Source organism: Pteropus alecto, unplaced genomic scaffold, assembly GCF_000325575.1.
Source record: "Pteropus alecto unplaced genomic scaffold, ASM32557v1 scaffold246, whole genome shotgun sequence".
NCBI lineage: Eukaryota > Metazoa > Chordata > Mammalia > Chiroptera > Pteropodidae > Pteropus > Pteropus alecto.
This window is the reverse complement of record NW_006437742.1, coordinates 164,477-188,227: the sequence shown is the minus strand read 5'-3', so window position 1 is coordinate 188,227 and position 23,751 is coordinate 164,477. Positions and strand designations below refer to the sequence as shown.

At 33.0% G+C, this 23,751-nt stretch overlaps 1 protein-coding gene across 6 annotated transcripts in view; it reads left to right on the top strand.

The window, feature by feature from the left end:
• The window catches only part of COL4A5 (collagen type IV alpha 5 chain), a 246,222-nt gene that overhangs the window by 163,431 nt on the left and 59,040 nt on the right, over nucleotides 1-23,751 (top strand). For all 6 annotated transcript variants that reach the window (XM_015591652.2, XM_015591651.2, XM_015591650.2 and 3 more), the window contains exons 22-30: nucleotides 72-164; nucleotides 1,557-1,627; nucleotides 1,904-2,095; nucleotides 2,897-3,065; nucleotides 5,021-5,113; nucleotides 5,206-5,310; nucleotides 6,290-6,387; nucleotides 7,698-7,848; nucleotides 17,189-17,302. In XM_015591652.2, coding sequence (XP_015447138.1) covers nucleotides 72-164; nucleotides 1,557-1,627; nucleotides 1,904-2,095; nucleotides 2,897-3,065; nucleotides 5,021-5,113; nucleotides 5,206-5,310; nucleotides 6,290-6,387; nucleotides 7,698-7,848; nucleotides 17,189-17,302 — 1,086 coding nt within the window. The remainder of the gene's footprint in view (nucleotides 1-71; nucleotides 165-1,556; nucleotides 1,628-1,903; nucleotides 2,096-2,896; nucleotides 3,066-5,020; nucleotides 5,114-5,205; nucleotides 5,311-6,289; nucleotides 6,388-7,697; nucleotides 7,849-17,188; nucleotides 17,303-23,751) is intronic.

The following is a 23,751-nucleotide window of genomic DNA, read 5'->3' as shown; positions in this document are numbered from 1 at the left end:
CCAACTTCTTTAGAATCTATCTAAAGAAGGTAGACAAGTAAAATATTTTTTTTTCTTATGGTTTTCTCTAGGTGACAAAGGTGACACCTGCTTCAACTGTATTGGAACTGGTATTTCAGGGCCTCCAGGTCAACGTGGTTTACCAGGTCTTCCGGGTCCTCCAGGTAAAACATCCTGCCTCTGGGCAACCTTTTAAAATATGTCTTGGCTAGCTTTTAGTGAGCTTATAGTTTTAAAATGATGTCAACTTCTCATTTTATAGCTAGTCACTCATATCTGTAAATAATTAAATATGAAATGCCTCTATCTGCTGTGAAATAAATTATGCTCTTGTTTCTAATACCTGAAGATACCAACATTATCTATTAAAGAATTTTAACAATAGTATTCCAGGAAAAAATATCTTCCCTATTTACTGTATGGTGACAAAAATAACTTATGCAGAGTCAGACTTCTTTCTTTCAGAAAATTGGGGCAAAAGTTCATAATACCTGGCCCCTGAGTATAGTTTCCAGTGGCAGAGTTTCTCATCATTAGGCATGTATCACATGTTGTCATTAAGGAACTTCTAATGGAATTTGGTAACCAGCTGCCAGATATTCCTCTTTCTATGCATAACTTATCCTCCCTTTTTCCAATCAGAATCCTATTTGTTATCCATCAGACCAACAAATCTTTTACTCAACTGCCTCTTGGGATATCTCAATATTATATTCTCTTGAAGTCACACTTTATGACTGTGTTAGGCCAGAGAATAGACACCAGATCTCTTACCTTTCTGTCTAGTGTGTTTGCCAAGGAAACCAATTCATTTGGCACCTGGAAATAGATTTTTAGCAAGTCTTTTATGGCTGCCACTGGAAATTAATAATCTAGCCTTGTACCTCCAGTATAGCTGTTCTCAAACTTGGGAGTGCATCAGAATTACTTGTATGGCTTGTCCAGGTTGCTGGGTCCCACCTGCAAAGTTTCCAGTTCAGTAAATCTGGGGCGAAGGCTCAAGAGTTAGCATTTCTAACCAGTACTCGCATGATGCTGATACAGCTGGTTCGGGGGCCCATTTTGGGAACGACTGATTTAGTAATATTTTCTCTAGCCTTTGAATACCAAACATTTCTTTAAACCAAATTTTAAGGAGTAACAAACCAAAGAAATGACTGGTAGGGACATACGAAAATTGTTTAAGTCAGAACAATGAAAGATATGCAAATTTGGTCCTTATCACCTTCTCTCCTTGGCAATGAGATAGTTAAAGGAGCCTGAGTACCTCTGTGCATAGTACTTTGTAGCTGTGAACTCTTAAGAAGCTTTGGAGTCGGAAATACCTAAGGATACAATATTGTATGTAACATGAAATGTTAGATTTACCTAAAAGAAAGAATGATTTCTTCATTTTGAGAGCATAAAATTGGAAAATAAAAATATGACCTGTTAAATGGGAACGAATGGGATTGTTATTTTAAAACTTGATTTCCTGACTTGCTGATTTTTATATGCTTTGTCATGAGTTCAAGCTCAAAGCTCACTTTATTTGTGTGTGTGTGTGTGTGTGTTAGGATCTCTTGGTTTTCCTGGCCAGAAGGGTGAAAAAGGAAACACTGGTGCAACTGGTCCCAAAGGATTAACAGTAAGTTTTGAGTTTATTATAGAACAAAAGAAGTAGAAGACAGACATTTACACTTTGATTTTCACTCATGGATATATATAAATTTAGTTTTCTTATTATTTTATGACTTATCTGATTCCTTGATTCTCTTTTAATCACATGGCTCACTCGATTCATAGCTTTGTAAACTAAATGTTTTTGGGTGAGTTAATGGGATATACTGGAGAGAAAATATTTTTAAAAAATAAACTGATTTCTCTTTATTTTTTGCCCTCTTCTTTATTTTCCCCTCTTTAGGGCATACCAGGAGCTCCAGGTGCTCCAGGCTTTCCTGGACCTAAAGGTGAACCTGGTGACATCCTGACTTTTCCAGGAATGAAGGGTGACAAAGGAGAGTTTGGTTTCCCTGGAGCTCCAGGACTCCCTGGTTTACCTGGCACCCCTGGACAGGATGGATTGCCAGGGCTTCCTGGCCCCAAAGGAGAACCTGTGAGTTGGTTTGATATTCTTGATTTTGTGATGTCAAATTGTTACTTAGGGATGTTTCCTAAGATGTGCCTGGTACTGAGATGAACATCCAATTGATTAATGTATAGAAATGTGATTAATGTATAGAAATGGTACATTATTATGAACTATGTAGGGTTTCTTTACCGCTCTTTTCTCATAGTTGTTTTATAAATTTCTTTTTAACCCATTACTATATTGAGTAATATTGGCTAAAACAGCTGGGCAGGAAGGTTAAAATGCTTATGGGTCATTGGCAGGTTCCCCTTCTCTTACCCCATATATCCTGGGTTTATTTAGACCTAATGGCAGAAGTCAAATTTGGTTTTTATATGTATATTAAGTTTAGAGATTAGTGTGAATAGATGGCCATGTTAAGTGTTCCACAGAGCCTAAAGATTGAACACAATGAATGTCTTATTTTGTGCACAATACACAGCCCAGGGTATTTAGATGGAAAGTGATATATAAAATATTAGCTAGACTGTAAATTTCTTGACTTCTACTAGAATGTAAGCTTCATGAAGGCAGAGTTTTTTAATCTATTTTTATTCTTTGTATCGCCAGCACCTGGCACACAGTAGGAACTCAAAAATACTTGTTGAAGGAATGAATGACTAAGTGGCGAGATCACATACCGTCCCATAATAACACACACTTATACACTTTTTAAGGAGCACCACTATTTATGGCGATATCATTTCTCTAGTTGTATTCAGTAATACGAACCTATAGAGATCTCTTATATCTATATGTTTCTCTATTAAACTTTTCCCTTTTCAGGGCGGAATTGCTTTTAAGGGTGAAAGAGGTCCCCCTGGGAACCCAGGTTTGCCAGGTCTCCCAGGGAATAGGGGGCCTATGGGCCCTCTTGGTGTTGGCCCTCCAGGCCCAGTAGGTGAAAAAGGCATACAAGGTGTGGCAGGAAATCCAGGCCAGCCAGGAATACCAGGTGAGTGTACGACAGTTGTTTTGTTTTTTATTTGGTACTCAAAAACAGAAATATATTATCTTTGGCCATTCTTGGCTTTCCTACATGAAAGATATGTTTCCCTGGACATTTATATTTTGGGCTTTTCAGAGCTCCTTAGCAAGGGAACACTGTGTGTGTGTGTGTGTGTGTGTGTGTGTGTGTGTGTGTGTGTGTGTGTAAAGGAGGAGTTTCTCTTTAAGTTTTTTCTAAATATCTTCATTGTTTTTATTGTTTTGAAGTAAATGATACGTAATACTTCATTGAACAAATAATTATATTGTAAATACCCATGTAACTACCACACACATCAAGAAACAGGACATTGCCAACCTCCTAGAAACCCCCATCTTCCTCTCTATTCTTTCCTGATCTTAATCCCCTACCATTTCTTAAAAAGCAACCACTCTCCTGACTTTTGCATAATCTCCTCCCACTTACCTCCTAGTATTATCACCTAGATGTGCATTCCTAAACAAAATACTGTAATTAAGCTTATTTTTGAACCTCATATTAATGGAATCATAATGTAATGTTCTTTATGTTAACTTTTGTATAGCTATAGTACATTTATTTTCCTTGCTGTTTAGTATCCCACTGTGTGTATATATGTGCTTGTGTGTATATCACAGTTGATTTATCCATTCTAATGTTAATGGCAGTTGAGTATTTTATAATACAGACCTATTATGAATAATGCTTCTATGTACATTCTTGAATATATCTTGGTGTACATGTGCACACCCTTGTCTGCAGAAAGGATCGGCAAACCGTAGCCCATGAATTAAAACTGGCTCACCACTTGCTATAAAATGAAAGTTTTATTTGAACATATCCAAACCCATTCACTATTGTCTGTGGTTGCTTTTGCATTACAACTACAGAATTGAGTAGTTGTGAGAGAGAGCATATGGCCCACAAAACCTAAAGTATTTCCTATCTAGTCCTTTACAGAAAAAAAAATGCCAGTCCCTGGGCTAGGTTATATATTTAAGATTAATATTTTTTAATAAATGCATCTTAAGCTTTACTAGATAATTCCAAACTATTTCCAGAGCAATTATACCAATTTATAATTCTACCAGCAGTATTGTAGATTTCTTTTTATTTTATATCCTCATAAACATCTTGTATTATCAGACTTGCATATTTTTTCCAGTCTGATGAGTGTGACATATCTCATGGCAGTTTTATTTTGCATTTATCTGATTATATTAAATTTTAGCACCTTTTCATATGTTTATTGACAATTCGAATTTTCTTTTATAAAATGCCTAGTCAAGTATTTCAACCATTTTTTTTGTATTAGATTGTTTCTTTTTCTTATTGATTTAGAGGATTTATATGTTACATATATTCTGTGTATTAGTTCTTTGTTAGCTATTTATTTTGTAAAACTGTCGCTTACTATGTCTTGCCATTTTCACTCTCTGTATGGTGTCCTTAATAAACAGGAATTAATTAGAATGTAATCAAATTTATCAGACTTTTCTGTCATGGTTAGTGCTTTTTTTCGTCACGTTTAAGAAATCCTTCTTTGTCCTGAGCTTATTTCAAGTTTCTATTTCAATCGATGAGAAGTGGATGTACTTTGACTTTGCACACATAAAACCTTAAGGTACCATTAGTTTACCAAAAAGAAGTATTTTCCTTGTTTACTACAGTTCTATTTTTTAGGTTCTTTTGACCTACATTTAAAAAATGTTTTTTATAAGTCCATCTTCAATCATGGAAGCTCTTAAAACTGTCATGTACTTTTTCTTTTTGAAATCTCATCCTTCTGTTTGGTATCTTTCTTGAATGTATAATATGAAATTGTTTTTCTTGTAGATTTTTGTTAGTTTGCAGTTTCAAAGATTATACACATTTTTGTCTTTAATTCAAAGAGATCTTAGTCAAGTGAACACTTATTCACTATGATTCTTTTTTGTTCTTAGGTCCTAAAGGTGATCCAGGTCAGACCATAACCCAGCCAGGGAAACCTGGCCTGCCTGGTATCCCAGGGAGAGATGGTGAAGTAGGTCTTCCAGGTATGTGAGGAATTTATTTGACTATGTCTTTAACACTTATTGTCTTCTTTCTTTGAAAGTTTCCCTTTCAAAAAACTGTTGCTTTTCCTTAGGTGACCCTGGACTCCCAGGACAGCCAGGCTTGCCAGGAATACCGGGTAGCAAAGGAGAACCAGGTATCCCTGGAATTGGGCTTCCTGGACCACCTGGTCCCAAAGGTATGTAGGGCTGAGTAGCAGGCAGGGCATGTTAGCTTTTTAGTATGACATTATTCTTTGATATAGTTCACTCGGCAAATAAAATATATTTATCGTACCTATTTTCTATGTACTGTAAAGAATATCAATGAAAAATCACAGCGTGCATGCATTATAATTTCATTGTCTTTAAAATAGTCCAGACAAGAAAATATCTAAATTATAGATATGTAAAAGTCATATATAAGCTTTAAAAATCACAGTGATTATTGACTTTTGTGTTCACTGTTATAGTGCCAGGGCTTAGAACAGTTCTTGGACCTTAGTAAGCACTCAATAGATATCTGTTAAGTGAATGGATTCTATTAAACAGATTGATTGCATACATGCATCCAAATAACGTTTTATCCTAAATCATATTCTTTTGATTTACTGAAATTTTTAAAAGCTGTTGCTTTATTTCTCACAAAACTTTCTCATGAATGACAAGAATGTGCATTGGTTTGAGAAAAGTGCTAAACATATCTTTACTCATTTTCACTTAATGACTTCAAAAGATTCAAATTTGATTTTATGTGTGTGTGTGTGTGTGTGTGTGTGTAATATCCACAATTGTTTTTTCAGAATTATATGGTAGGTCTTTTATTATACTATATCCAGATGTAAGCAGAAGAAAAGATTTTCTGTTTTTGTGTGAGATTCGCTCCATATATTCAGTTTTATCTCATAAGTAATAGCTCTCATTTTCCTTTAGAAGAGCATATCTTCTATACACATTAGCCCTATATGAAAATGATAGAACCATAGGTGATTGAGAAGGATTATCAAGTAGCTGTAAGGCTTGAACCTAAGTAGTCATCTAAAATGTCATTATGGTTTTAACATCTTACTATAGTCACTAAGCATGATTGGATAGGGTGAAAACGTGGGTTTGGGAGTTTGGGTGCCTTTCTAAAGTGTCTTCTATTTGGAGATTTAAAAATGACTGATCATTTTACAGGTTTTCCTGGAATTCCAGGACCTCCAGGAGCACCTGGAACACCTGGAAGAATGGGTCCAGAAGGCCCTCCAGGGCCACCAGGCTTTCCAGGACCAAAGGTCTGGGACATGTTAATTTATTCTTTCCACCTTTTCTATTCCCCCTACCTTCCTTAGCCCTAGCTCTCTATTTTGACTTAGATATCATCCTAAGTCTTCACTATATAGATAAAACTTAACTGATTATATTTTAATTGAAAAATATTTAATCCAAAACAATCTTTAATAGTCCAAGAGGTCATATTTGAAGCAAAAATAGTTCCTGAACCCATTTTAAAATGACCAATTATTTGATGAGATTATCAATGAAAGAATTAAATCATTAACTCCTCCTTTGCTTCTCTGTAGTATTGCCATCCCATTTAATCTCTGTCTATGCCTGTGTGTAATGATTGCTAGAAATGGTGTTGAATATCATGTCAAGAACTTTCCATTCTGTCCCTCTGTCCCAATTCCATCTCAAATACATAATGTAAATCACTACTGCTGGTGTGGTATTTAGTACTCCAAAATAATGACAATAGCAACATCAAAAATTATAGTAGTAATAATAATAATAATAATATAATAATAATAATAACAATAATAATAATGAGTTACTTTCCATTCTTTTTATTATATCTTAGCTAATTTAAAATTTTCCTCGGTCAGAAAACTGCTATGGTATCCTGATTGTCCCTATATTTTCTCTGTGCTTAATTTAAACTTCCTGCGTTTTCATCATTACTACTTCCTTTCCATGGGAAGAACAATTGATCATGGCCCCAACTGTCATGAGAAACTACTTCTTTATTGATTGTTTTTATTATATTATGAACTTTTTCAAATGAACACAAAAGAAAAAGGAATATTACAATGAACTTTTTCATATATCCATCACTCAGATTCCAAATTATCAAGATTTCATCATATTTGCTTATCCATTCCTTTTTCCTTTGATGAAGTATTCTAACCCAAATCTAAGAATTGTGTCATTTCATCTATAAAAACTTCAGTATTCATCTCTAAGTAAGTGTACATTTTATACAAAACCACAATGCCATTATCATCCTTAGTCAAACTAAATATAATCATCTAGTACTCAGTCTATAATCGCATTTCCTCACTATGTTCTTTAATCTCATGTTCTCTCAGTTATCTCCTTCTTGTCCTGAAACCAGTCCAAATCATTTAATTTATCTTACTAAGCCCTGCTTCCCATCCTTCTAGATGTTCTCTTCAACATACCAATACTTTTCATTAATTACCCTACTTCCTCACCCATGGGGAGGGAATATCATTGCCTTGTATTTTGTGCTTAATATTCTCTATGATAAACAGTCAACACTAACAAAGAGTTTTTGTTGTGTTTTGTCATGTGTATGCTCAAGGGAGAACCAGGATTTGGGTTACCTGGGCCACCTGGTCTTCCAGGACTCCCAGGTTTCAAAGGAACACTTGGTCCAAAAGGAGATCGTGGTTTCTCAGGACCTCCAGGTCCTCCAGGACACACAGGATTGGATGGGCTACCTGGACCAAAAGGTATGGAGGCCATTCCTACTTCTCTATTTGCTTTTAACTTTTATAGATATTGAAACCGTTGGGAGAGTTTATGGGTGATAAGTCCAATTAACTGGAAAGTCTATGCTGCCACTATGTCACTGCTTTTTTTTTTTCATCATCCATTGATTTTTTGTGTTTTATTTCATTGAATAGATGATAAAATCATATATGTGTAAAAGTAACACTGAGAATTCTTCCTGTTACCCCATCTCCATCCACTCTGTTCCTCCTCATCCCATATGTAGCTATTTTTAGCTACTTATGTATCCTTCTAGTGTTCCTGCATATAAATACAAGCCAACAAGAATATATATTTTTTATTTCCTACCTTTCCCAAAAGATAGTGTACTACCTTTTAACTTTTTGCACTTTACCTTATTTCATTTAAATTATATCATAGAGATCACTCTATATTAGTATATAGAAATCCTGATTTTTTAATTTTTATTTTTTAATTAGAGTCGACATGCAATATTATTTTATACTAGTTTCAGGTGTAGAGCATAGTGGTTAGACGTTATATAATTTACAAAGTAATCCCCCTGATAAGTCTAGAGATCTTGATTTTTTAAAAATAGCCAACTAATGTTGAATTGCTTGGGTATACCATAGTTTATTTTACCAGTTGCTAGTTGCTGGATTGGATTTTTTGAAAAAAAAATTAGAAATAATGCCACAGTGAATAAGCTTGCATACATGTTATTTTATATGGGTACAAGTGTAATAGTAGATTAGCATAATGTGGATTTTCTGAAGGATAAATGAATCTGTAGATATTGTTATATTCCTCTCCATTTGCACCATTTTACACTCCCAGTAGCAATGTATGAGTGTGCTTATTTTCCCATTCCACAGTCTTAATAAATGAGTATGTTGATAAACTCTTGGGCTTTTGCCAACATGATGAAAGTAAGTAGGTATCTTAGTATAGTTTTTTAAACATTGCATTGTGAAAAAATTTAAACATACAAAAAAATTAAAAGAATTTTACAGTGAAAACCTATATATCCACAACCCAGATTCTATAATTAACATTTTATCTCTGCTAACATTTATTTTTTTTAGTTTCATATATACAATGTAGAAAGAATTTTACAGTGTCTACTGTGTACCCATCATTAATATTCTACTGTCAGCATTTTACTATAGATCATTTATCACATACCTATCCATTCCTTTCTCCATCCATTGACTTTTTTTTGATGTATTTCAATGTTTATTGAAACAGCGGTATACTTCTTCCTAAATACTTCAGTATGCATGTCATAACTATAGTTCTATGGTTGTTCTTTTTCTTTTAACATATAATTCACATTAAATGAGATAAACAAATCTTCGGGTACATTTGCTGAATTTTAACAAATGCATACACCTGTATAACCGAATGCATATCAAGATATAATCCCAGAAATTTACCTTTCACCCCTTTCCTTAGTCCTTTCCCCAACATCCACAGTGGCAACAACACTGTAATTATTTTTTTTCATCATAAATTAATTCTACCCATTCTAGAACTTCATTTAGAATCATACAGTGTGTACTTTCTTTGTAAGGCTTTTTTCACTCAAAATTTAATATACCAATTTTTCTTTATCCATTCTCTGTTGATAGACGCCAGACTGTGTCAAATTTTTGGCTATTCTGAGTAAAGCTGTGAAGAATATTCTTTTACAATTCTATTTATGGATATGTGCTTTCATTTTGCTTAGGGAAATTCCTAAGAGTAGAATTGTTGGGTCATAAGATAGGTGTATGGTAGTTGTATAAATAACTACTAGACTTTTTTACAAAATGGTTGTACCATTTTTAACTTGCACCAATATGGTAGGAAAGTTTCATTTGTTCCACATTCTCACCAACATTTGGTGTTATCATTCTTTTCATTTTCAAATTTTGGTAGGTGTGTTGGTAACATATTTTTGTTTTAATTTTCATTTCCCTAATAACTAATGATGTTGAGCTCTTTTACATGTACTGGAGAATAATTTATCCATTCACATATTTTTTTTCCTTTTTAAAATATGGGGTTTTTTTCTCTTTTTATTAAGTTGGAAGTAATCTTTGTGTATCGTGCATACTGGTCCTTTGTCGAATATATGTTTATGAGTATTTTATTAGTGTATTTAGATAAACAAAAGTTTATCATTTTTATTAGTTTATTTAGATGAACAAAAGTTTAGGTATTATATGTTTTATTTTATAAGTTTTATAGTTTTAGTTTTTATGTTTAAGAGTATTGTCCATCTCAAATAATTTTTGTTCACCATCATTTATTTAAAATAGCTCCCTCCCCATTTGATAACTTTGGCGACTGTGTCAAAAATCAAATGACTGTATGTTTGGGTCTATTTATGTGCTGTCAGTTTTACTTACCTATTTTACTATTCTTAAGTCAGTACCAACAGTTCATAAAACAATGACTTTAAAGTAAGACTGAAAGTCAGGCGATATAAGTTCTCAAACTTCGTTCTTCTTTTTTAAAAATTTCTTTGGATATACTAGGTCTTTGCTTTTTATCTCAGGGTAGTTTAAAGTTTTATTTCCACTATTATGGGTGAAATTGACCATATTTTCATGTTTAAAATATATATATTTTTTTGTAAACCGTTCATATCCTTTACTTATTTCTCTATTGGTTTCTTCTATCCTCTTGATTTTGATTCCCCTAATTATATATAGGAATAGAATTAGCCTGACTGGTTTGGCAATTCTTTTAGTTTGGCAATTTTTTTGGTTTGGCAATTTTTTTCCTTCCTGGTTTGCAAGAAATTGAACTCTCCTGGTCAATATTTGGCCCCCAGAGAATAATCTCAAGAGTGTCATGCTCCTGAAACATGTTGGATTGATTTCTATTAAAGCAATAAGACAGCATAGTTCAATTTAACCGGGATAGATTCAGCCAGCAAAAGCTCCAAACTAGCTCAGTACAGATTCTTCTTAGGTAAGTTATTTTAAAAATACTTTTCTGTCTTCGAGCAAACAGTTCAGGTCAGCTGTAAATGGTACCACTCAAAGTTATGGGTAGGGCTTCCCACCAATCATCTCCTCCAGTTTAGACCTGTGACCACCGAAAGTGCAGATAGTGACATTCCATATGATAAGCTCTGTGGCAAGCAGTCTCCATGTAAAGTACTCATTCACTATACTTTATTTAGAAAAATGTCCTCGAGATGAGATTTGGAAAGAAATGGGTTGAAGCCTATTTTAAACATCAACTTCTTTTTAAAAAAAAATTAATTACAGTTGACATTCAATACTTTATTAGTTTCAGGTATACAGCATAGTGGTTAGACATTTATATAGCTTATGAAGTGATCTCCCTAATAAATTTAGTACCTGCTACCATACATAGTTATTACAATGTTATTGACTATATTCCCTATGCTGTACTTTACATCTGCATGACTATTTTGTAACTGCCAATTTGTACTTCTTCACCTCTTTCACCCAGCCTCCCAAACCACCTCCCACTTGGCTACCATCAGTTTGTTCTCTGCATCTATGAGTCTGTTTTCATTTTGTTTGTTCATTGATTTTATTTTTTTAAGATTCCACACGTTAAGTGAGATCATTTGGTATTTGTCTTCTTCTATCTTATTTCACTTAGCATAATACCCTCTAGTATCAACTTCTTAACAAGCATTTACTCAATCTTTGAAAAGAATTATAGGATTCCCATGTCCTAATAGGAATAATTCTCAAATGTTAAACCCCATTGCAGTTCCTAAGGTGCTAGAAGAAAAATAATTTGGAATTTTCTTCCATGTAATTCCTTCATTCCTCAAACATTTATTATTTTCTTATTCTGGGCCAGATACTATTTGAATCACTAGAAACATAAAGGTATAGACTCTGCTCTCGAAGATCTTAGAGATAGCTCTCTACTATAAGAAAATCGAGGTGGCATCATTATGATAGTGGTTATTTCAATGAGAACTTTTATGAATATGTATTACTAATGTTTTGGATCAGTATACCACAGTCAAAACTCAGCAAGCAGATCACAGTAAAAGTTCACACACCAGATACACATATATCAGTGGCTAGGTATTAGAATTTAATCACTAAACTGTAAGAGAGATTGATGCAGGACTTTAAAAGCAACATAGTGACTGATAATAAATTAATAAGGCTAATACCCATAAGAAAATAACTATATGAGAAAGAAAACATGCTTAAGACTGAACATTAAAATCAATTAAGCAAAAAAGAAAAAAAGATAATTTTGGAAGCATTCCCTTTGCCTTATATGTTACTTTGTTTAGGGCCTCATCTAAGGTGCTTTGGGAGGCTTCATATAGAAGGTGACACTTAAACTGAATCTTTAAGGAAGGGTGTTCCAGGTAGCTGCAATAATATGCAAAGTATCATTGTTATAAATAGAATGGTGTGTTTGGAAATATTGAAAGAAATAAAAAATAAGATAAAATTTACAAAAAAAATCTATATCATATCTAGAAATTAATAAAACAAAATGTGCTTACTATATTTGTGGAGAAAACAAAAACTATTATTAACAACATGAAAAGAAGTAGAATTACCGGGTAATAAAATATATGTGTGTATAGGAAAACTCAGTGGTGCCAACTCTCTTTATTGTCTGTAAAAGTAATGCATTTTCAATGAGAGTTGAAATAAAAGTGTTTTGGAAGCACTTGACATAACTAATTCTAAAACTTAGTATTTACCAAACATGTAATAAAATACATTGCAAAATCATTACAGTTATAATGTTGTGAACCAGTGCTGGAACAGGCAAGTAGATCAATATAACAGAAAGAATTTAGAAACATATTCATGTACATACAGACACTTGGTATTTCGCAGAAATGTCCTCATTAGTCAGTATGGAAAGAAGAGATTCTTTAAAAGCTGGTAATTAAGTACATGATCTCAACTAAATAAATCCCCAAAGCACAATATCTAAGAAGGAATTAAAATTATAAATATGAAAAGTATTTTTTTTTAAATATGGAAAAAAATGTGGAAGACTGTGAAAGAGATTTTTGTGGCACCTTAAGATTATACAGTGTTGGCAGCTTTCTTTAATAAAGAGAATGTAAAATTATAAATAGAAAATTGGGATAGTGTAATGCCCAATACCAAATGGTTTACAGTTCAGCTAGACATTTTATACTCATTCAACTACCATGGGCATTTTTTGGCCTTGGCTTCATGTAGAAGGATACAAGGATAGTATTCTAACAGAGCAGTGTCAGGACTTTCTCTTCAGCATAACTCCTGAACATTGGTATTTATAGAACATTCCATCCAACAAAAGCAGAAAATATATCCTTTTTGAGTGCACATGGAACATTCACCATGATAAACCAAAATCAGGATCATAAAACAAACTTTGACAAATTAAAAATTTTGAAACCATACAGTAGAGTTTCACCATTAATGCATTTAGCAAGAAATCAGTAATATAAAGTTATCTGGGAAAATCCCAACATATGTAGAAAATAACCAAAACTAAATAATCCATGGATCAAAGGGGAAAATGCTAGTAAAATGCTAGAAAGAACTTTGAATTGAAAGAAAATTAAAATAAAACATTAAAATTGGTAGGATGCAGATAAAAATGAGTAGAATAAAATTAATATATGAAAAGCTTTTATTAGAAAAAAGAACAGTCTCGAATTATCTAACTTTTCCCTTAAGAAATTAAACAAGAAAAGCAAAATAAAACAAAGACAATCAGAAGATGGAGTAAAATAACAATAAGAGTAGATATCAATGAAATTGAAAACTGAAAAACAAATGAGGTTCTTTGAAAAGATCAATAAAATGGATACACTTCTAGCTGGGCTAATAAAGAAAAAAAGAGACATGTTACTAATATTAGCAATGAAAGAGGGAACATAGTTACATACCTTACAGACATTAAAAGAATAATAGGAGAGTATCTCAAATAACTGTATACCCATAAATTTGACAACTTAGATGAAGTGAATGAATTTCTTGAAAGGTACAAACTACTGAAGCTCGCTGAAAAAGAACTAGGTAATCCAGGTATTCATTAAATAATTTGAGTTTGTAGTTAAAATCCTACCAACAAAGAAAACTACAGGTCCAGCTAGCATCAATGATAAATTCTAACAAACATTTAAAGAAGCAATTAACACCAGTTTCACATGATTTATTTTCCAATATAGAAGTGGATGGATTGCTTCCAATCATTGTATGAGGCTAGCATTACCGTAATATCAAAACCAGGCAAAGAGATTATAAGAGGGAAAAAAGCTATAAAGCAGTATCTCTCGTGAGCATGGGTGTAAAAATTCTCAAGAAAATATTAGCAAATCAAATCCAACAATATATTAAAAAGATTATACAATACAACCAAGTAAATTTTATCTTTAGAATTCAAGGCTGATTTGAAAATGAATGTGATTTGCTATATCTGTCTGAAGAAAAAAAATTATCATCTCAATCAATACTAAAAATTATCTGACAAAATTCAACATCTATTCTGAAAAAGTACTCTTAGGAAATTAGGAATAGAAGGGAACTTAGTATGATAAAGGACATTTACAAGAAACTTGATCCATTATATTTAGTGGTAAAAAACTAGTTTTCCCCAAAGATATGGAACAACACAGAGGTGTCCTTTCTTTCCAGTCCTTTTCAGTATCATACTGGAAGCCTTATAAAACAGTGAAATGCTATAAGGCAAGAAAAAGAAATAAAAGGCATACAGATTGGAAAAGCAGAAATAAAAACTGTCTCTATTCATAGATGACATGATTTTCAATATAGCAAATCATAAGAAACCTACAAAAAAGCTCCTGGAAATAAGAAATAAATTTAGTAGGGTCACAAGATACAAGGCAAATATACAAAAATAAATTGCATTTCTATATATTAGTGACAAACAACTAGAAATGAAAATTAAACAAAAACAGTATTTTTAAGAATAACATCAAATAACATGAAGTACTTAGATACAGTTGTAATGAAATATGAGCAGGATCTGAATGTGGAAAACTAGAAAGCAGTTATGACAGAAATCAAAGATCCAAATAAATGGAAGGATATTTTGTGTTCATGAATTAGAAAGCTCAGTATTGTTAAAATACCAGTTTTCTCCAAATTGATCCATATATTGAACATATTCCCAAGCAAAACTCAGCAGTAGTTTCTTATTCTAAAATTTATTTGGAAAAGCAAAGCACCTAGTATAGCCAAAACAATTTGATAAAGAAGTACAGAGTTGGCGTATTCATTGTACTTGATTTCAAAACTTAGTATAAAGCCACAGTAATTAAGGTAGTGTGGGATGTGTGAAATGATAGACATATAGACCAATGGAACATAATAAGAAGTCCAAAAATAGACCTACACAATTTGGACAATGTTGCAAAGGCAATTTCAACAGAAAAATAAGTATTTTCATTGAAGGATACTTAATCAATTGGACATCCATATGCCAGATAAAACAAACAAACAAAAAAAGATGAACCTCAACCCATACTTCATACCTTGTACAAAAATTAATTCAAAATGGATCAAGTAGACCTAAACATAAGACCTAAAATGATAAAATTTTTAGAACAGAATCTGGCAAACATTTTCTATAAAGGGTCAGATAGTAAATATTTTAGTCTTTATGGACCACTTATGTTTTCTGTCACATCTTTTTTTTTTTTTACAACTTTTAAAAATGTAAAAAACATTCTTAGCTCACAGACAGTTTAAAAATGAACCTATGGGCCAAAAGGTTAGCCCATGGGCAGTACTATATTGTCTCTTGTTTTAGACGAAAGCATAGGAGAAAATTTTTATGATCATAGGTTAAGCAAAGAGTTGTTAGATACACCAAAAGAACAATTCATTTAATTAAAAAAAACTGATAAATTGCACTTCATTAAAATGAAAGGTACTTTGTGTAATTTATCTGACAAGGAACTTGTAACAAGAAAATACAAAGAACTCTCAAATGTCAACAATAAAGAAACAACCAAATTTAAAGAATACAATTGGAAATATAGGTATAGATTTAAACAGATACTTCACCAAAGAAGATATCTGAATGGCTACTAAGCATAAGTAACAATCGATTCTCAATATAATTTGTCATACAGTAAATGTGAGTTAAAAGTACAATGATATACTACTGCCTATCCAGAACAGATTTCAAAAAAGAAAGAAAACTAACAATACCGAGTTCTGCCAAGGATACAGAGAAACTAGAACTCTCATACACTTCTAGTTGGAATGCAAGATGACACAGCCACTTAAGAAACAGTTTGACAATTTCTTACAGAATTAAGCATACACTTACCACATGATCTAACAATCACGCTCCTAGATATCTATCCAAGAAAAATGGATCTTCACGCACACACACAAAACATGTAGATCGAAGTTCACAGCAACTTTATTCATAATCACCAAGAATTGGAAACAGCTCAGATGTCCTTCAGCTGGTGAACAGTTGAACAAATAATGGTATATCCACATAATGAAATACTATCAAGCAATAATAAGTAATAAACTGCTAATACATACAACAACATGGATGAATCTCAATGAATTATGTTAAGCAAAAGAAAACATACTCAAACGGCTACGTAATGTATGATTGCATTTATATGACATTCTGGAAAAGGAAAAACTATAAGACATAAAATATATCAGCAGTTGCTAGGGAATTGGGGTGTGGGGAGTTGACTAGAATCAGGCACAGGTAACCTCTTGGGTTAGTGGAACTATTTCTGTCTTCTATGTGTTGATTTTGGTGGTGAATATATAACTGTATACATTTGTCAAAACTCATCAAAATGCACATGAAAAGAGTAAATTATAGTATATGTAAAATTTTAAAAAGTAGGAGGGACAGATGGAAGATAGAGAGAGGAACAATGAAGTTTCTAAATTAAAAGAGATGTTTTACTGATAATGGGGGAGGCTCGAGCATGTTTATAGGCCATAGGCCCAAATTAGTAAATAGGGAAATGTTAAAGATTATCTACCTTAAAAAAGGTAATTTATATTTTAAACTTATAAATAATACCTACCCAAAATGAATTACAATTTTTAAAAATGTGTGATTTGTAATCTTTTGTATTATTTTGTGAGGTTGATTTTAAGTACTGAAGTTGAGTGCTTAGCATAATGTAAGTTATAAGTCTATAACTTAATGGATTCCCTATCATTTGCTCTGGGTACTTGTGTGTAATTTTCTTGCTCAATGAATGGATAGCTTTCTAAGACCCTTGCTTAATATGATGTGCCTTTTCACATGGATATTGTGGTTCCTAATGACTAGGGACTTAGCTATTTTTAATATCTAAACTGTATTTATTTCTTAAAGGTGATGTTGGGCCAAATGGACAACCTGGGCCAGTGGGACCTCCTGGGCCTCCAGGAATAGGTGTTCAGGGACCACCAGGGCCACCAGGGATTCCTGGACCAATAGGCCAACCTGGTAAGATTGGAGTAAATATATATTTGTAGCATTCATTATATAGAGGTTGGTTAGCTCCTCAATAAAGTGTAACCTATGTAACAGTCTTCCAGAAAATAAATTTGAGGTAACATGTCTATTTGTGTAATTTTGTACAAGTAAAAAAGTACATATCACAGTATTAGAGTTCTATTTTGATCCCCGATATTCCCATCCTTGTTCATTTAAAATAGAGCTATTAACAATAATGCAATTCCATAATCTCGTTATGTTGCCACGGCATGTAATCATTGAGCTAGTCATAGTCTTGGGATCATAGACCTAAGAACTTCTAGTGCTGATTACTTCAGACCTGAGAATCATTTTAACATTAACAGACTGTGGTACCACTTTAATATTTCTTAGCACATGAGAGCTAAAGTTAACATTCTGATAAAAATATTTTTTAGGCATTCTCATTTCTTTTCTTTATAAAATGAGTTGAATTTTCTCCTCTTTTGCCCCTAGATCAGGAATTACTTTACAACTCATAAGCACTCTAAAATTTTTATATGGATATGCAAAAAGCTTTTGTCAGCTTGTAACCTAATAGAGAATCAAATGGTTTGTGTGAGTTTGTTTACTCGAGTTTGTGGATCCTGAGTCATCTGATGATTTGACTTCTTTTTTTCTTAACCTAGGCATGCACAGTCAGGGCCACTATTGGGCCAACATCATGTCATTCTAAAGCACTTTAATAATTCACAAAATTAAAACAAATATAGAACATTTAATCAATCCTTAATTCACTTGAACATATCAGATGACTTAAACACACAGTTCAGATGTACATATATTGACTTCGAACAATGGAAATATATTTTCTGATATTAAATCATGTCACTACTGGTTTAAAAATAAGAAAATTCATAGTGTTACTTTGAAGTAGGCTGTTGAAAAAATGCTGCTTCAACACTTATGATCAGAAGCATTTTAACTAGCATAGCAGCAGGAACTTCAGAAAAAAGCAATTAAATTTTAGATTTGTCCATTATAGTCTTTGCCTGCTGTTCCACGAAGATGGTTGAAATGAATTTATGATTTCTGTTATGTTTTGTCATTTCTTTTATTTCTCATAATTGGATGAGGTTTGGAAGAGACCAATATTAATACCAATCTGAACAAAATAAAAGCACATTTATTTGTGCTTTATACTTTTTCCAAATTTAGCTAATACTCTACAATGTTTCATTCATCTAACATCATCCCTATTTATCTGATGGATATATAGGTATATTGATTTATAAAGTCTAGATAAGATAGGTGGAGGAAAAGTTATGGTGCTGAATTTAATCTTCCTTCTATGAATATATACTTTCCCACAGAATTCAGGATCTTAACTAACATGGTTCAACAAAGAAATAATGTTAGCATAAACTGGCATGAAAATATATCAAATGCAATCCTGTTAATATAGAAATGTTCTCAAATCACAGTATTTTTACCACAGGATAGGTAATATTTTATATTTGATATTAACCATGTATATTTACATTTTTTAATTAATTAATTAATTTTTTATGGTGCCACTGGATAACAAAATCCAATAAGTTTCAGCTGTATACTTTAACAGTACGGCATATATATATTTAGAATTTCTGTTCACCTACCATAGTTAGATTTATTTCTGTCACAATATATTTGACCCCCATTAACCCATCTAACTACTCCTGTCCCCTCTCCGCTCCCCTCTGGTAACCATTAGTCTATTGTCAATATCCATGAGTCTCTGTTTGTTTGTCCTGTTCATTTCTTGCTTAGGTTTATATCCCACATGTAAGTGATATCATGTGACTTTCAACCTTTTTCTGACTGGGTTATTTCACTTAGCCTGATTATCTCAAGGTCCATCCATGTTGTCTCAAATGGCAGTATTTCATCTCTTCTTATGGCTGAGTAATAGTCCATTGTATATATGGACCAGAGCTTCTTTGTCCAATCATCTATCATAGGACACTTCAGTTCTTCCACATCCTGGCCGCCGTGAATAATGCTGCTGTGAACATCGATGTGCAAATATCTTTTCAGATATAGATTTTCAAGATTTTGGGGTAAACACCCAGTAGAAGGATTGCTGGATCATATGGTAGATCAATTCTTAGTTTTTTGAGGAGCCTCCATACTGTTTCCTATAGTGGCTGCACCAATTTGCAATTCCACCAGCAGTGTATGAGCATTCCTTTTTCTCCATATCCTCTCCAACATGTGTTATAATTTGTCCTGTTGATTATAGCTATTCTAACAAGTGTGAGATGGTATCTCATTGTGGTTTTGATTTGCATTTCCCTAATAGTTAGTGATGTTGAGCATCATTCTATGAATTCTTTGTATATTTTGGATATTAGGCCCTTATCAGAGGCGTCGCTTGCAAATATATTTTCTCATTTGGATGGTTCTCTCTTTACCTTGTTGACGATTTCTTTTGCTGAGCAGAAGCTTTTTAGTTTGATGTAGTCCCATTCATTTATTTTAGCTTTTACTTCTCTTGACTTTGAGGTCAAATTCATAAAATCTTCTTTAACTCCAAGGTCCTTAAGTTTAGTTCCTATGTTTTTTTCTATGCATTTTATTGTTTCAGGTCTTATATTCAGGTCCTTAATCCATTTTGAGTTACTTTTTGTGTGTGGTAATAGACAACAGTCTAGTTTCATTCTTTTGCAGATGGCTTTCCAGTTTTCCCAGCACCATTTATTGAAGAGGCTTTTCTTTCTCCACTGTATATTTTTAGTATTTTATTGAAAATTATTTGCCCATATAAATGGGTTTACTTTTGGACTCACTATTCTGTTTAATTGGTCCATGTGTCTGTTTTTCTGCCAATACCATGCCGTTTTGTACACTGTCACTTTGTAGTATAATTTGAAGTCGGGAAGAGCGATGCCTCTAGCCTCATTTTTGTTTTTGTTTTTTTTTTTTTCCTCAAGAAGGATTTGGTGGCTTTGGCAAATTGAGGTCTTTTGTGCTTCCATACAAATCTGATGATTTTTTGTTCTATTTCTTTAAAAAAATGTCTTTGAGATTTTGATGGGGATTGCATTAAATCTGTATAATTTTTTAGATAATATGGTTATTTTAACTACGTTGATTCTTCCAATTCAAGAACATGGAATATCTTTCCATTTCTTTGTATAAGACCCTTCGTAGGGTCTTATAGTTTTCATTATACAGGTCTTTCACATGTTTCATTAAATTTATTCTTAGATATATTACTCTTTCTGCTGTAATTGCAAAAGGAATCATTTTATTTTACTTCTTTTTCTGAAACTTCATTATTAGAGTATGTGAACGCTGTGGAATTTTGAACATTGATTTTGTATCAGAAACTTTACTGTATTTGTTTATTATTTCCAGTAGTGTTCTTGTGGAGTCTTTAGGGTTTTCTATAGAGCAAATCACGTCACCTGCAAATAGTGACAGTTTGACTTCTTCGTTTCCTATTCGGATGTCTTTTATATCTTTCTCTTGACTGATTGCACTCATTAGGACCTCCAACGTTATATTGAATAAGAGTGGCGATAGTGGACAGCGTTGCCTTGTATCTGATCTTACAAGGAAAGTTTTTGCTTTTTCACCATTCATTATAATGTTGGCTGAGGCTTTGTTATATATGGTCTTTATTAAGTTAAGGTACTTTGCTTCTATACTGATTTTGTTAAGTGTTTTGATCATAAATGGATGCTGTATCTTGTCGAAGGCTTTTTCTGCATCTATTGATATGATCATCTGATTCTCATTTTTTAATTTTTTTATGTGATGTTTCACTTTAATCGATTTGCGTATGTTGAACCATCCTTGTGCCCCTGGGATGAAGCCCACTTGATCATGGTGCATAATCTTTTTAATATGTTGCTGTATTCAGTTCGCTAGTATTCTATTTAGGATTTTTGCATTTGTGTTCATGAGAGATATTGTTCTGTAGTTTTCTTTATTTGTGTTATCTTTACCAAGTTTATGGTATCAGAGCAATATTAGCCTTATAAAATGAGTTTGGAAGTATTGCCACCTCTTCGATTTCTTGGAAGTGTTTGAAGATAATAGATATCAAAATTTCTTTGAATGTTTGGTAGAGTTCACTGGTGAAGTAATCTAGTTCTGGACTTTTCTTTTTGATAGTTTTTTGATGATTGTTTCAATTTCCATAATGCTGGTCAGTCTATTTAGATTTTCTAGTTCTTTTTAATTTAGTCTAGGAAGGTTATATATTTCTAAGCACTGGTCCATTTCTTCTAGGTTATTAAAGTTGGTATTATATACTTTTTCATAGTATTCTTCTATGATCCTTTGTATTTGTGTGCTGTCTGTCGTAATTTCCCCTCTTTCATCCTTGATTTTGTTTACTTGTGTTCTTTCTCTTTTCTCTTTAATGAGGCTAGCCAGGGTTTTGTCAATCGTATTAACCATCTGAAAGAAGCAGCTCTTTGCTGCATTTATTTTTTCTATTGTTTGTTTATTTGTTTTCAGTTTCATTTATTTCTGCTCTAATTTTGATTATTTCTTTTATTCTGCTGACTTTAGGCTTCATTTGTTCTTCCTTTTCTAGTTTTTAAGATGAAGCATTAGGTTGTTTGTTTGGGCTCATTCTCATTTTTTGAGATAGGCCTGTAATGATATAAACTTTCCTCTGATGATCGCTTTGGCTGTGTCCCAAAAGTTTTGATATGTTGTGCTATCATTATCATTCATTACTATGTATTTCTTGATCTCACTTTTTATTTCTTCTCTGACCCAGTTATTCTTCAGTTGTATGTTGTTTAATCTCCATATATTTGTGTTTCTTCCACTTTCTTTTCACAGTTGATCTCCAGCTTCAAAGCATTATGATCAGAGAATATTGTTGTTATGATTTTCACCCTCTTTATATTTCTTGAGGCTATTTCTGTGTCCCAGTATGTGGTCAGTACTTGAGAATGTTCCATGTGCACGAGAGAAGAATGTATAAGAAGGTGTTTTGGGATGAATGGCTCTGCGAATGTCAATTGTGTCCATTTGTATAGTGTGTCATTTAAGGATGTTATCTCCTTATTGATTTTCTGTTTGGATGATCTGTCCGTATCCGACAGTGGAGTATTTAGGTCTCCTACTATGATAGTGTTTTGGTATGTTTCTCCCTTTAGTTCTGTTAGTAATTGCTTTACATATTTCTGGGCTCCCTGATTGGTAGCATAGATGTTAATAAGTGTTATGTCTTCTTGGGGCATTATTCCCTTTATCATTATGAAGTGTCCCTCTGTATCTTCTTAACATTTTTTTTTGTTTTGAAGTCTGTTTCATCTGATATTAGTACCGCTACTCCTGCTTTTCTCTGAATGCCATTTGCTAAAAATATCACTTTCCATCCTTTCACTTTGAGTCTATATTTGCCTCTGTAGCTGAGATGTGTCTCCTGGTGGCAGCATATGATTGGGCTTTGTTTTTTGATCCTTTCTGCAACTCTATGTCTTTTATTGGTGAGTTCAGTCCATATACATTTAGGGTGATTATTGAAATATGAGGTCTTATTATGGCCATTTTATCTTTATTTTGGCTAGGTTTTGTGGGTTTTCTCTCTAGTCCTTTTTTTATATTCTATACTTCAGTTCTGAATCTTGGGTGAGTAATTACTATTACAAGTATGTAAAGGATAGTTATCTATATCCAGTCATCCATTTTCTTATGCACGTGACTTATCTCCATTCCCTTTGCAAATTTGGATCTTTGAATCCTCCCTTTTTCAGTCAGTCATTGTTGTCTCAATTTGTCCCTATGTATGCTGAACGTTCATTACTATCTTGCTATAGCAAATCTCTTCTTATTGTCTAAGCTTATAATGCCCTGTTCTTAGTAAGGGTTACACTTCTCTGCTTCTATCTGCCTGCTAGTCACCTTACTCCTAATTATGTATTTTTTGTCATTGTGTTTTAGATGAACTGACCCCTTTCAGTATTTCCTGTAATGCAAGCCTCGTAGTGGAGAATTCCCTCAATTTTTGTGTGTCTTTATTTCTCTATATCTAAAGGAGAGCTTAGCTGGATTCATTATTCTAGGTTGTTAGTTCTTTTCACTTAATAGTTTAAATATTGGATTCCACTCCTTTCTGGCTTGTAAGGTTCGTGCTGAGAAGACCGACAATATTCTAATGGGGTTTTCTTTATAAGTTACTGTTTTCTTTTCCCTGGCTGCCCTGAGAATTCTTTCTTTGTTGTTGATTTTTGATCATTTTAATACAATGTATCTTGGAGAAGGCCTTTTTGGGTTGAGATAATTGGAAGTTTTGTTGATTTCTTGAATTCCAAGCTCCAGCTCATTCCTTAGATTTCAGAAATTCTCGTCCACTGTTAGTCTGAAAATGCTTTCTAGTCTCTGCTCCTTTTTCTTGGCTTTGATAATGCCCATTATTCTTAAGTTTTCTATCTTGATGGTATCAGCTAGTTCTTGGATTTTTCTTTCCTTGT